Source organism: Pelodiscus sinensis, chromosome 1 (genome assembly GCF_049634645.1).
Source record: "Pelodiscus sinensis isolate JC-2024 chromosome 1, ASM4963464v1, whole genome shotgun sequence".
In the NCBI taxonomy this organism is placed as follows: domain Eukaryota; kingdom Metazoa; phylum Chordata; order Testudines; family Trionychidae; genus Pelodiscus; species Pelodiscus sinensis.
Window position 1 is genome coordinate 117,730,763 of NC_134711.1, and position 13,461 is coordinate 117,744,223.

Below are 13,461 nucleotides of genomic sequence, written 5' to 3' on the forward strand. Positions count from 1 at the left end.
ACCAGTTAATTGCCATGCAGCTACCTAAGCAATTAACTCTTCCCAGGTAGATCTGGGGTAGTCCTTTGTCCTGTGAAGTCTGTAATAGGTAAGCTGCATGCCTGACCACCACCACCACCTCCTCCCTTAGGGGCCAGTCCTCACGATGGACAGGTAAGCACTGGAACCGATCATTTAGAGAGGTTGAGGATTTCCTGTAATTAGAATTAGAACAGGTTAGACACACACTTGTCAGAGATGGTCTTGATATACTTATTTCTTCCATATGTTTCTGTGATCAATTAAATGGGTTTAAGCAGAGCTTAACATGGATATTTTAAAATTGTCCTCCTTTGTTTTATTAAGGAATTGGGTATAATTTAGCCTTCCACGTATTCTGGCATCCATCAATCTGTGCCCTCAATCTCTCATGTGTTTGAGAGTGCTTAACAGTTTAGCCACTTATACAAGAATAGTAGTTTAGTAGGAAAGAGAAGTATGGCCATTGTCATTATCATTCCCAGCCATTGCAGTCTCCACTTTTTTTTCTTCAAGCCTCTTTTCTACAACTGTAATCACAGTGGAGAGAGGTGAAACTTTCATAATTTGCATGGCAGCAGTAAACCGTTCTCCAAAGATTACATTCAATTATTTTTATGACTGACTCTCTTAATTTTTCATTCAACTGAGCATGATGGCATCCCTATATAAGAAGTGTGTTCTTGGTTTCCACAAATGAGTCTTCTTTCAATATCAATTTCATTATAAATTCACTATAGTATTAATGAATCTTCAATATCTTTTCAGCTTGTAAATATTAGAATTCTTTATTTGCATGCTAGCCACTGACCAGTAGAGGGTAGTCTACTCTTATGTAAGTCACCTTTTTCAGGGCTCTTCACATTTTGTCATATGGTACAGTACACTGTTTGGAACCTTTTAACTAGTTATTTAATTTCTTTTGGTGCATTACATATAGGCACTAGGGCCTCAATGTAAATATATAATTATCTCAGAAGTAAATTAGCTACTATGATGATGATCCCCCATATTTTACTTATTGTTCATTAGCTTTAATGTACTACCAGCGACTTTTTCAGTATATAGAAACAAACCAAAAGAAGAGCTCTTTTATCATATCTGTAACAGAAGTCTATAAATACTTATATTCACTTAATAGCTTGCAAACTTTTATATATGATCTCAATTAAAGCTGTCAACATGCAATGTATTGCTTCCGTAGGTGGTGGTTGTAGTTACAACTGTTATCATAACAGTATATTCAACTCTGAAGTATATGCTCTTAGGAGTGTACTGATGCATCACTACCACCATGTATACATTTCAAGCTCTGAACCGTTATCTCTTCAAAGATCTGACACTCTAAAATGGGAAGAAAACAAAAATCTGTATCAGATTACATTTCAGAACACAAAATATTTGAAAGTTTTGAAAAGAAAAAACGGGAAAAGATGAAGTTAAGTGTACGTGTGGCAAATGATGAGGCCTAATTAAGTGTAAATATTTATAGGCTAATGGTTCTTAGTCTACAACAGTAAACTTTATTTAAATGGCAAATTTTATTTGGGAGCTTAGAGATATATTATTTTCTTAAACTCAGAGGTGCCATTGTGTTATGAATTCTGTTCTGCAACAAGCCACGTGGAATTCCTTTCATGAAAGCTTTAATCTACTGAATACTCTCCTCCATCCTTCTATCCACCAAAAAAACCCTGACATTTACCCAGTATTATTATTATTATTAGGGGGGTTGCACCAATTTTCATGTTTTTGTTGTTGTAATAAATACTGATAAATTCCTGGGTAAAACTGGATAAATAAAAACTGAAAACAAAGGGCCTGTGTATAAAAGATTGTTATATAGTATACTACTGAGAGCATGGTCTAATCTTAGAGGTGAAAGAGGCCATCCATAATAAGAAAGAAAAGAGAGACCCGAATAGCAGATATTTCATAGAGCAACAAGGTCTGTTGCAAAATTCATCAAAGGTGATCCACATGGAAAAAGCACATGTGGGATATAGACACAGAATTCTAAGTCTGCTCATTTCTTAGGTGTGTTTAATGGTTGCTCTTGTATGAGTCACATGATAAGGAAATGCCTTATAAAATCCATGGTGAATGTGTTAGGAAGTACTAAATAATCTTGATATGGAGGATGGAGTGTAAACTGAACAGGTATATGAACCTGTGGAGAAGGGTAGAGAGTACTATGGTCCTAATATTTGTAGCATTCCTTCCTCCAAACAATTTTGCAAGTTGTATGAATGTCTTGAATGTGTCATTTTTGTTCAGTATTATTACAGATCCAATAGCTCTAGAAACTGGAATTTCTGTTCTTCATAGAGAGTCTGGTTGTCACAGGGCCAGCAGGCTCGCCACCTATCTACACATTACTCCCCAGAAGCAGTCCCTGCTTCTCCTGGGTGGAGGAACAGCCATGGTAGCATCTTGTGCTGCCCCCGCTATGCCCCTCAGGACTAGCTCCATGGCTCCCATTTGCTGGGAACCGATGGGAGCTGCGGGGGCAGCTATCTGCCCAAAGTGAGCACTGCCTAGATCCAAGACCTTGAAACCTCTCCCCAGCCTTTTGCCTCGAACACCCTTCCACACCCAACTTCTTCCCTCTTAGTTCATTGGAATTTTTCACTTACTGGCACTCTACATTTTCCCAGCATACCAGATAAAAAAGCTTTTACTGTAATACTCATTGAATAAAATGAGAGTTGACTAAAGCAATAAGTTGGGCAAAGGTTTTTAAAGCCTAATGAGGAGCCATCAATGACTGGATTTTTCCCAGAAAAGATAACTTCAAGAACAGTGGTGATTTGAGGCCAGAATATTAACCTATTCAGTATTTCTTATCAAGAATCTTGAATAGTTCGACAAGAAGATAGGATCCTCTGGAAGCAAATCTCATTTCTAAGCAGAGAAAGAACCCTCAACTTGGTATAAAAATTGATTGTAGGATTAAATTTCTTAGCTACCGTTGGATACGTCATCCTGATTTTGCAGTTCAGTGTAGATGGGAGTACTGCTGTGCCCTCCTGAACCCCCATTAGAACTCTACATGGCATTGCAATCTTCTCCCATACAATGAATTGCAAAATTGGAACCTTAGGTAACCCTCTTGCTTTCTTTTGGGGGGAAGGAATACTCATATTGGCCTGACCACTTTTTTTTTCTTCAAAATGTGAACAACATTGCTCAGGTATTTGAGATTCAATCAAGTTAAGACTCTCACTCTTCAGACAAATCGTCTATTTTTTTATATAGTAACCCAAATATAGCTTGATTTAAAATATTTTAGGAGGAACTGATTTACCCCTATGTTTAGGTTCATCTCTTTCCATTATGAAAGAATTTTACAACATATTTTGGGAAATTTTTACGCTTCTGTTATTTATAGCAGGCCTTGGAAAATTTTGTAAAAAGACTACCTCAAACTACTGTCTGTTTTGTCACATTAAATTCTGAGGTTTTTTAAATAAAGACATTGATGGGCACTTCTTAAATAACAATAACTCATAATTTTGGCACCTCATATATTATAACTTTTTTTACCCGGTTCATGGGTACCCCCATGGGAAAAAGCAGCTTTCTCAGGGCTGTTATTTATTTCAGCCTGTCTTGCCCATCTGTATGGATGATGAGTGTATTCTGCCCCAAAATACCTATGAGGGTTGCTGTTGTCATGCTGTGATGCTGTGTCAACTATAAAAACAGTGCAGAGTAATTCTTCCTATGAGCCAGAAGAAAACTGAAGGCACATTGTGGCTACATCTACACTACGAGTTTTCTTGGCAAAAAATATGCTAATGAGGGACTCATTTGCATGAGTTGCAATCTCATTTGCATATTTTCTGCTGATCTGTTTTTGCACTTGGGGTCTTTGCGCAAAAACAAGCAGTGCGGATGTTTTCTTTTTGCACAAAACTCCCTTTTTCTGCAAGATCAGTATACCTCCTGTTTTTGGGGCATACAGATCTTGCAGAAAAAGGTGGTTTTGTGCAAAAAGAAAATGTCCACACTGCTTGTTTTTGTGCAAAAACCCCTAGTGCAAAAATGGATCCGCAGAAAATATGCAAATGAGTCCCTCAGCGTATTTTTTGCTGAGCAAACTTGTAGTGTAGATGTAGCCTCTGTTTCTGAGCATCAATCTCTGCTCCTTTTTCAGGGATAGTGCAGTTATGAGCTGCCGGTGGCTTGGAGCAAGGCCACAATTGAGCCCACAGAATGTACAGTACGCCATCTTCTGATGCCCTCCCTCCAAGAAAAACCAAAATAGAAAATTAATGGCAATCTTGCTCAAACTCAGACTGCTGAGGATGAAAAATTCCGTGATTATTATGTGAAAACCTTAAAAATAATGGTTTTTGTGTTGGAACACATAGACTTAACCAGTTTCCATCAAGAGTTATAACAATGGAGCATAGACAAATAACATTTAAATATCTTAATTTGTATTAGAGTATTGCGTTGTTACTGGTCACTCCTCTAGGTAATAGTCACTTTATATTTATATGTGCTGTATGCTCTGTGTTTATATGCACCTAGTCAACTAGGTTAGCCATTAATCTGGTCCATTGCACACATAGACTGTTATATTCTTCTTAGCCTAATACTTTTACAATTTTGTTTACTCATCTGCACATTCTCTTGCTTTTGCCTTTTTTGTTAATATTAGTGAGTTGCTCTAAAAAATACCCAAGTACTTCTGAATGCCAAGGAGTATGTATCATTGGCATGTGTTAGAGCTAATGGTGAAATTGATTGATTGTACTATGCTACAAAAGTGCATTCATGAAATCCACATAAAGTGTAGTATTTGCCAGAGTCATGTTTGTAATGAAACCCTAAAACCACAGTAGAATTTTTTCTTTCTGTCAATTCAGTCTATAAAATCCATTAATAGAGGAAAAAGATCCTTTGTACAAAATATCTGGGCAGCTAATGTCGTTCATGTGTTACATGAGTGGAATTCATTTTGTCTTATTAGAGGTCCTGGAGAATGCAAGCTCCCACACAGGTATACCAGCTGCACAGAGAGGTGAGTTTATTTAATTTAGCCATAAGTCAGAACAGGGTGTACATGCCTTGCGCCACTGATCCACACTTTGAATTTGTCTTCATTCACCCAGTAAGTGTTTACCAGTGGCCAAGGAATGCATGCTCTGATATGGTTTATTGATATCAGAGTATGTTTTTTTTTTTTAAAGAATCACAAAAGATAGTTGAGATTATTTGCACTAATTAACAGTCTTTCTGGATATATATCAGCCGGAGTAGCAGTGCCTCAGAGAAAACTTCTTATTTAATTCATTTTGGCTTATTTTAATGTTAATTTGTATTCCTTTGTTTTTGCAGAGTAATGTGCTAATAATTCATTATTAAAGCATCCTTAGATGCTTGCCAAACTGTTCTCAGGACAAGTTTCAGGGGTACTAACCTAAAAACAAGATAATGTCAGCAGAAAAATAGCTCTTCTGTTTTTATTGTAAAAATGACTTTTTGGGGGAAAAGTAATGTTTCAAAATGAAAATACTTGCACATTAAAAATAGAGAGGTTGTTTCAACTCATGACTCTATTTTTACCCAAACCATATATTTTTCAGGCTGAAAGAGGGCAGGGGAAGTGATTGATAGCTACACACAGGAACTTTAAGTTCATGATCAGCAGCTCCTTGTGAAAAAAATAGGAATACAAATTAAGATTAAACAGAGCTAAAATAACACTAAGAAACTAAAACAGGTGAAGCAGCTAGAACAAGGTGTGACTATTTTATTTACACATTTTTCCAGCAATGAAGTCCCAGTTGGTTGGTTCACAGTTATGACATCCCCAGTGAACTGCTTTGGACAATATAGAGTAGGGCTGGACATTTTAACTTTTCCTTTAAACAGATGTGGAAGGGATATTCATTCTTTCTCAGAAGGAGCATTGAGGTGGGCAAGAGATATCATCCATATTTTTTCTTTGTTTTTTCTTTTGTTTTTTTCTGTCTGTGTTTTCAGCAACGTCAGTTGATTACAGTTCCTTTGCAGACAGATGCAACAGCTGGATAGAGCTCATTAAACTGAAAGCTCAGACCATAAGGCGTGGATCAATTAAGACAAGTAGGCGGATGTTTCTACCACATTATGATAATCTGAGACATATCTCTGATTTCCCAGTGGTGGAGGGTGGAGTTTCCTACCCAGTAATGGCATTGCAATTCGAAAGCACAACATATATCCTAATGCAAAAACTGCAAATGCTTTCTAGGAATGAGTTACTTGTTTTTCTGTTCAAGTTGTCACTTACTAAAAAGCAGTTACCAATAAAATATATAGCTATAAATAGGCATGTTATTTGTATAACATATATGCGTACACTCTGTGGGTGTAGATATATGTATAAACATGGAAAAATTTTGGTGAGAAATGAGTAACAATAATCTAGATGATGTTCAAACCAATAATCACTAAAATATCAAGTCGTGAGTTATTCTTCAGTAGTTCTTTGGTCAAAGATCTCTTCATTTAACTTAAATTAGTCAAGATTAAGGTTATTTGAAAGTTGACAATGCAGATTTTTTAATGGAAAATGCTGCACTGGGGAAACATGATAACTTTCACACTCTTCCTGTAATGATTTGTTCCTCCAGCAGATATTTATTTCAAAATGTTGGCACCTTTTTTTTTTCCTTTACCTTTACTGATAACTGATTGTTGTATGTGCAACTGCTGGCCTCAATGTTTTCTTTTGCAGGAATGCCACTCCTCCAAATAAATTCCATTGCAGCTTTTTGGCTCTTTTTGCATGAATTGCATGATAATTTCCTTTCTTTCATGACATGGCTGAACTTCACAGACTGCTGAATATAGTCACCAATCTATTTGGAAACCATAAAGAAGAGTTGTGTTGTTTTAAAAACAAGTCACTAATCATACTCAATAGTTACTTTCTTTTTCTTTTCTTTTCTTTTTCCACCTTTTTTTAGCTGCTTCTCTTGACAAAGCAAGTCCGCTGGCTGAAGGACACTTGCGTCACCGATCTATTCCATCGTGCACCAATTCTTCTGTCTCGGTTGTTAAGATGACACCTCTTTCTTTTATCCCTCGGGCAAAAATAACCAAATATCTTGGGATAATCAACATGTTTTTTATTCGAGAAACCACTTCATTACGTGAGGTGAGCTTTGTAGTAGGGCTTTGCACTATTTTGTGTATTGATAACAACAAAGCTAAATGAGCTTACTGTCTGAATTAACTGTTTGGTACAGAATGAGAGCTGACTTTTCACAACTCTGACACTGTGTGCTAAGAAAATGGGAGTCTCATAAAAGTGATTCTTTTTTCATTCCTCTCACATTATAAAAAGGGCTAATTTGTTTATTCTGCAGATTGGTACATAGAAGAGTTACTCACCCATGTAGTCAGTAAAATAGCATTACATGGTCAGGGAACTTATCATTGGTCCATTATCACTGGTATTGGCCAAACACAGCACAACACCCACACTTTGTCTTTGCAAGGATTCCCAAATTACATATGGCCACTTGAACAAGCAGCATTCCAAACCTTTCCAGCCATGCTTCAGGAATGCTTTAAATGTTTGAAAAGCCTGCCCCTGTGTATAAGCAGAGGAAGCAGCTTACTGCCAGTAGCTATCATGTAGAAGCTTTGGATTGCCATACTTCACATTTGAATCTTACAAATTTTGGCCTTGTAATTTACATATCATTAAAATTTAATTAAAAACTTAATGTTATTTTTCAAAGTGATCAATTAAATTACATCATACCTCACCCTAAGGTCTTAATTTCTCTGTACTTAAGTTTTCCCACCTGAATTCTTCAGGACATAGATCAGCCTTTGCACAGTACCTAACACAATATTGCCCTCAAATGTAATGTAATACAGTTAGCAATCATAATATCTAAACATGGTTGCTAATTATATCCACAGTTGTACAGTTAAGTGTTCTGAAATCGCATATGTATAGTGTTTTCTACTTAATTATGATGGTTTATCAGTTCTCTTGTGTAATATTAAGTGGTCTAACGACCCTTTAACACTTTTAAAGGTGTTTGCAAAATCCTGTGTTTCAAAAAGTGAAAGGTGCTGTATTTCTGTTTTATCCTATGTCTTTAGGTATTGCAGTCTCCATGTAGATGATACATTGAGGAAGGAAAAGATTTTATATATTAGATTATTATTTCCACTTACTTGGATCCTTATTTTATCAATCTTTTTGCACTGATGCAGTAATCTATGGAGATTTAGATTGATAGGGTATGTCTTATGCAGATGATAAACTACTGTCCATATTTTGGGTTTCTTTGCTGCAGTTGACTTTCTTTAGGCTGTATGTATGGAAATGTGGAAAAATAAAAACATTTTTGGCCTTTTATCAATTAATCATCTACCTTTCCTGTTTTCCCACTCCTAAACTCTTCACCAGTCAGGAACTAGTGGGTGATACGTCCTTCTTTAGTAACTGGGACAGTAAAAACTTGTCATTCAGGTTTCTAATATAAGTTGTGCCCCTTTTGCTGTGTGCCAGTAGGCAGACACAAGAGAAGTCCAGTGTTCCTACTTTTCATCTTCTTTTCTTATTGCAGCTATTTTGGCTCAAGCACTACTGACCTCCATTTCTTTCCTTAGTCTTTTTGTATCTTCCTTCGAGGTGGCTGTGGAGATGTCTGGTTGGGTGCCATATGTGGAGTGGTATACTTTAATGGCTTCTCCGCTCCTTCCAGTTTAGTTGGTGCATTACAGGAAGATAAACAAGAGGGAGAGGGAAAAAAGCAACCTTAAGCTTTTCAAAACATAGAGTCCTGTTGTGACAGCTTTCCCTCTGTTGACCACAACTCAGACCTTATTTATCCTGGAGGCAGAACAGAAACCACAGCTTCTGTGTCTGGTTTTCCTTCCACCACATGCAGGACAGATTCAAAAAAGCAGTCTGTCATCAGCAGGTGTTGGACCACTGTAACAAAAACTGGGCTCCTTTGGAAGAAGTTCCCTGAAAGGCAAAGCCACCTATTTATCCTAAGGAGAAACTATGTAGGGTGTATTCTCCACTTTAAAATGAGAAGAAAGTTGTTTTAGTGACCTGGAGTTCTTTAAGATGATTACACAGATCCACATGACTCCCCTTAGTTCCTGTTTTTTCAGGAATTTGAGTTGGTGAAAGGAATTGAGGGGCTGGCTTTGCCTGCAGCTCTACAATATTGTTTTAGATTAGAAAAACTCAGTCCCCTGAAGAGTATGCCCACAATCGCAAACAGCCACTTGTATAGGGAGTTCCAGCAAAAATGTGGACTGTACAGAAATTTTCAGGAGATGATTTTAAAGAATTTCAGGTACAGGCAAATAATTGCTTTATTCTTATATACTCATGGAGCAGGATTTTTTTCATTTGTTTTTCATCAATACTCATTCAGCCACAAGGCGGCTATGCATAACTCTCAAAACAAGTTTAGGCTTTATATTTTACATGGAAGTACAGTTTTACAGGACACTTTGTATAGAGTAAGATATATCACCTCTAAAGTATATATCAATCAGCAATATTAGAAGGGAATCATTAGAAAGAAGAGAAACACAAGTAAGAGATCCAATGCTATTTAGTGACAGTTGCATAAAATCCTTTTGTGTCTGTTTTTATTTTTCCTTTTTAGGAGGGCGGTGTTAGTGGCTTTCTCCATGCTTTCATTGCTGAAGTGTTTGCAATGGTGAGAGCTCACGTTGCGGCATTAGGGGGGAATGCAGTTGTCTCGTACATAATGAAACAGTGTGTTTTCATGGAGAACCCAAACAAAAATCAGGTAAATTGTGATTGAAATGACAGTTTTTCTGACAGCTAATTAAAGAACCTGCTTGTGTCATATGTAACCCATCTTAGAGGAAAATGCCATATATATTAGTTCATAAATCAAATTATTTTGATAAAAAAGTGAAGCATCAAAGAGCAGGGGTGCTTACCAATGGTCTACATTGTCATTGTAAAGTCCACAGGCTAAAAATATGCTCCAGAAATATGTTCCAGGCTGTTTGAGTGTTTACAAAATGATGTGTCCTTGCAGGCGCAGTGTCTAATAAATGTCAGTGGGGATGCAGTGATTGTTGTACGTGAATCTGAATTAGAAATGGTACCAGTGCAACCATCTGCTCCTGTGTCTCAACCCACAAGTGCTGGAGGAGATGTCACAACATGAAGCCAGAAGAGATGGAATGGATCCGTCAGAAGTGAAAAGATCTATGCACAGTGTGGGACTAGCTTTGCCTCTTCAAAAATCAAAAACTCTTCAGAATATTACAATCAGCTGAATCAGTGGCAATCAGTAAACTTCATGTATTGACTTAATATAATAGCCAGCATAGCATTCTATTGGCAAGTACTCTGTAATTCCATTTTTAAATTACTAGCCCCTATGAAATCTAGACAGAAGATGAGGCATTGGTCTAAAGGAATTCTATGGAACTCCTGAAATAAAACCAGAACTTGGTATTTTTTATTTATGTAGTTGATTGACATGGCTAGAAAAAATAACTCAAACGGTATCTGAGTTGGTTGCTTGTTTGCGTCAATTTTATCTTAGTACGTTTTTTAAAAAACTGGAAGGTGACCAAGAAACTGGAATCAGTTGTCCTTTTTGAATGAGTAAGAGATTACGAACTGATTTTAAAAAATTACCAAATAAGCAATAATCTAAAATTAAGTCTGTGATGAGCATTAGCTCATGGATTTCCAGAGGAAGAAAGCACCAGTAGTGGACCGCCTCAATTTAGCAGCATGCTAAAATGTGTTTCAACTGTTCGTGAACTAGTGCATATTTTTATTGTACAACTTATTTTTTTATTTTAAATGTTGAATATTGTCACTGCGTTGTGTGTATAACTATGATAAAAATAAATTATTATATCTGGTTCAGGTATTAAGTTCATTTCACTATTAACATTTGCACAGTGCTTTTTTTCTGGGAAAGAGTCTGCAAAATAATGTCTTAAACTACTGATGTCCAATTTTTAGGGCATGATCTTGTAATTTGATACAAAGTCAGAGAAACAGTCGCCTGCATATCTGGAGGCAGAATCAAACCCCCTGTATTTTGCTATTTGGAAATTCTGTCTAACTTGAAGAAAACGATTAAAGTATTTTTATGACATTAACTTCTGCAAGTCAGGTTTCCTTTCAAATACTGTAACAGGGAAATGATGGGTACTGCAGGAAAAGGAAACAATCCATTTCCAGCAAATCCTTTGAAGACTTTGGTAAAATAATATAAAGATGACTTTTTAGCTTTGAAGACATGTTCATGATATATGTTGACTGTATCTAATATGGAACTTGAATAAATGTATAAACTTGAATGTAAATATTCTGTCAGACCCAAATATCCCATTGTAAATTAGCATGAAAATCATATTCTTCTTTATACAATAAATGTCTGTACAAAACCGTTGTTTTGTTGGTTTGTTTTAAGTAAGCATAGAGTCGCTACATGCTGAAAGTTTTTGTTTGGAATGGCATGGCAAGTTCATCTTCAAATATACAAGTTCATCTTCAAATATACAAGAGATTAGTAACCTCTTCAAGTTTTTAATGTAGGTGTCTTTAATGGGGAGTTTATTTATCAAGCTTAATTACATTATATTACATTTTGTGGCAGTAATAAGTCTCTTATTCAATGTCTTGAGCAGTGATTCTTAGTCTCCAGGGATTCCAGAACCAAATTAGTAATCAGTGTTTCCCAGAAGACCTACTATAGTGTGAATTCATTATTTTGTTTACATATATAGTTTCACAGCAAAATGACTGACCAAGTATTTTATCTACTACAATTGATTAATAACAGTAAAAGCACCCTGATTGGTTAATATGCTTTTCAAAGAGCAGCAGAGACATGTTAAAACGTCGCTTACGGCTTAAAAGCCTCAGGCAAAGAATCATTGGTTTAGAGAGAACCCATTGTATGCTTGCTACAACAGTGGAGACTCACCTGCTCACTTTTCAGGGCACATCCTGATGCCCCCCCCCAAAGTAAGTGAAAAAACTGCTAACTTCAAAGGGTCTTGGATTTGGACCACCCTGAGGCTATGTCTACAAAGGAGCATTATTTCAGAACAACTGACATTATTCCAAAATAACAAAGAGCGTGTCTACACTGCAAGCCATTATTTTTAAATAATGCTGAGCTGGAGGATTTCTTACTCCAACGCACGGTAACCCTCATTTCAAGAAGAGTGCTCTTCCTTCGACTTCCTCCTGTGTAGACAGTGCCAAAAGCCGAGTAAAGCTATTTTGACTGAAGCTACGCAACTGACATAGCTGAAGTTGTGTAGCTTAATTCGACTTTTGCCATGATGTGTAGACATACACTGAATGTTCGCAACAGTGCAATATAATGTATACACGTATCTACTGGCAGCAAAAAGATGAAAAGAAGAACCCTGCAGGAAAAGCAGTAACTTTTAATTGTGGTGGGAGATATTTCTTTTAAAAGCAGATTTAATTAAAACAAAAAAAACCTTGGAGAATTTGACAACTTGGAATTAAAAAAAAAAGATGTATCTTCTAGTCAAATGCATCGCTTTAAATCAATATTTTGGAGTCGCAGTTGTCTTTAGCCCTGTCTTTCCTCTATGTAGTGTTTACACCTACCAAATGTATTTCCTTTCCCGATCCTCCCAAACTTGGACTATCTTAACTAATCAGGAAGTCTGTAGGAATAAGTCAAATAGCTTCCCAAACTCCCTGGTCCATCCATCTCCACAGTGAATGCTCTAGGGTTCCATAAAGTAGAATAAGATTTTACTGCTGTTACAAATTTAATGTTGAATATAGCTTTGGAAACATATTGATATTTTAGCATATACAACGTGCAAGTGTTAAGATAGGGCATGAGAACGTATTAATGAAAAAAAGGACACTGCCTTATGAACATTATGGAAATAGGCTTGATTCTATACTTAAAACTCCGATTAGAATTGTTGGGAATTTTGCCTATATGAGTAGTCTCCCAACTGTGCTTTTTAAAATTAGTAGATAGAAAAATGAAAGTGCCTTCTCCTTACATGATTGTGAGTGGACCAGAAATTGACTTGTGCTAATTTGTGCTTTCACATGAGTACAATTGATTGGAATATTTAGATTTTGAAATGTGATTTAGCTGGTTATTTTTTAAAGTGTAATATGTATGGCTGCATCTACACTAGGGGTCAAATCATGTTACAGGGAAGATATAAACACTTCCAGTTCCCAGACAGTGCTCCCAACTAGGGCTATAAACGAGTAGAGTCAACTACTTGCTTCTCTCCTACTTGCTGCCTCTGTATCAAAGGGAGTGGGGGTAGACAGGAGCTGGTTCGGGGAGGAGCCGGCTTAAAAGCCAGTTCCCCCCCAGCTTCATCTCTCCGGTGATGCCTGCCTCCCTCACCCCCCGCTGCTGCTTCTGATAGATAGAGGCAGCA

At 36.7% G+C, this 13,461-nt stretch overlaps 1 protein-coding gene across 11 annotated transcripts in view; it reads left to right on the forward strand.

The window, feature by feature from the left end:
- Nucleotides 1–11,453, forward strand: part of C2CD5 (C2 calcium dependent domain containing 5) — a 129,427-nt gene extending 117,974 nt beyond the window's left edge. For 5 of the 11 annotated variants that reach the window (XM_006121265.4, XM_025183726.2, XM_025183728.2 and 2 more), the window contains 5 exons: nucleotides 5,000–5,050; nucleotides 6,016–6,117; nucleotides 6,984–7,174; nucleotides 9,669–9,815; nucleotides 10,074–11,453. In XM_006121265.4, coding sequence (XP_006121327.2) covers nucleotides 5,000–5,050; nucleotides 6,016–6,117; nucleotides 6,984–7,174; nucleotides 9,669–9,815; nucleotides 10,074–10,205 — 623 coding nt within the window. In that variant the 3' untranslated portion in view covers nucleotides 10,206–11,453. The remainder of the gene's footprint in view (nucleotides 1–4,999; nucleotides 5,051–6,015; nucleotides 6,118–6,983; nucleotides 7,175–9,668; nucleotides 9,816–10,073) is intronic. The other 6 variants (XM_075898311.1, XM_025183731.2, XM_075898281.1 and 3 more) reach the window with 2 other exon arrangements.
- Nucleotides 11,454–13,461: the final 2,008 nt, after the last annotated feature.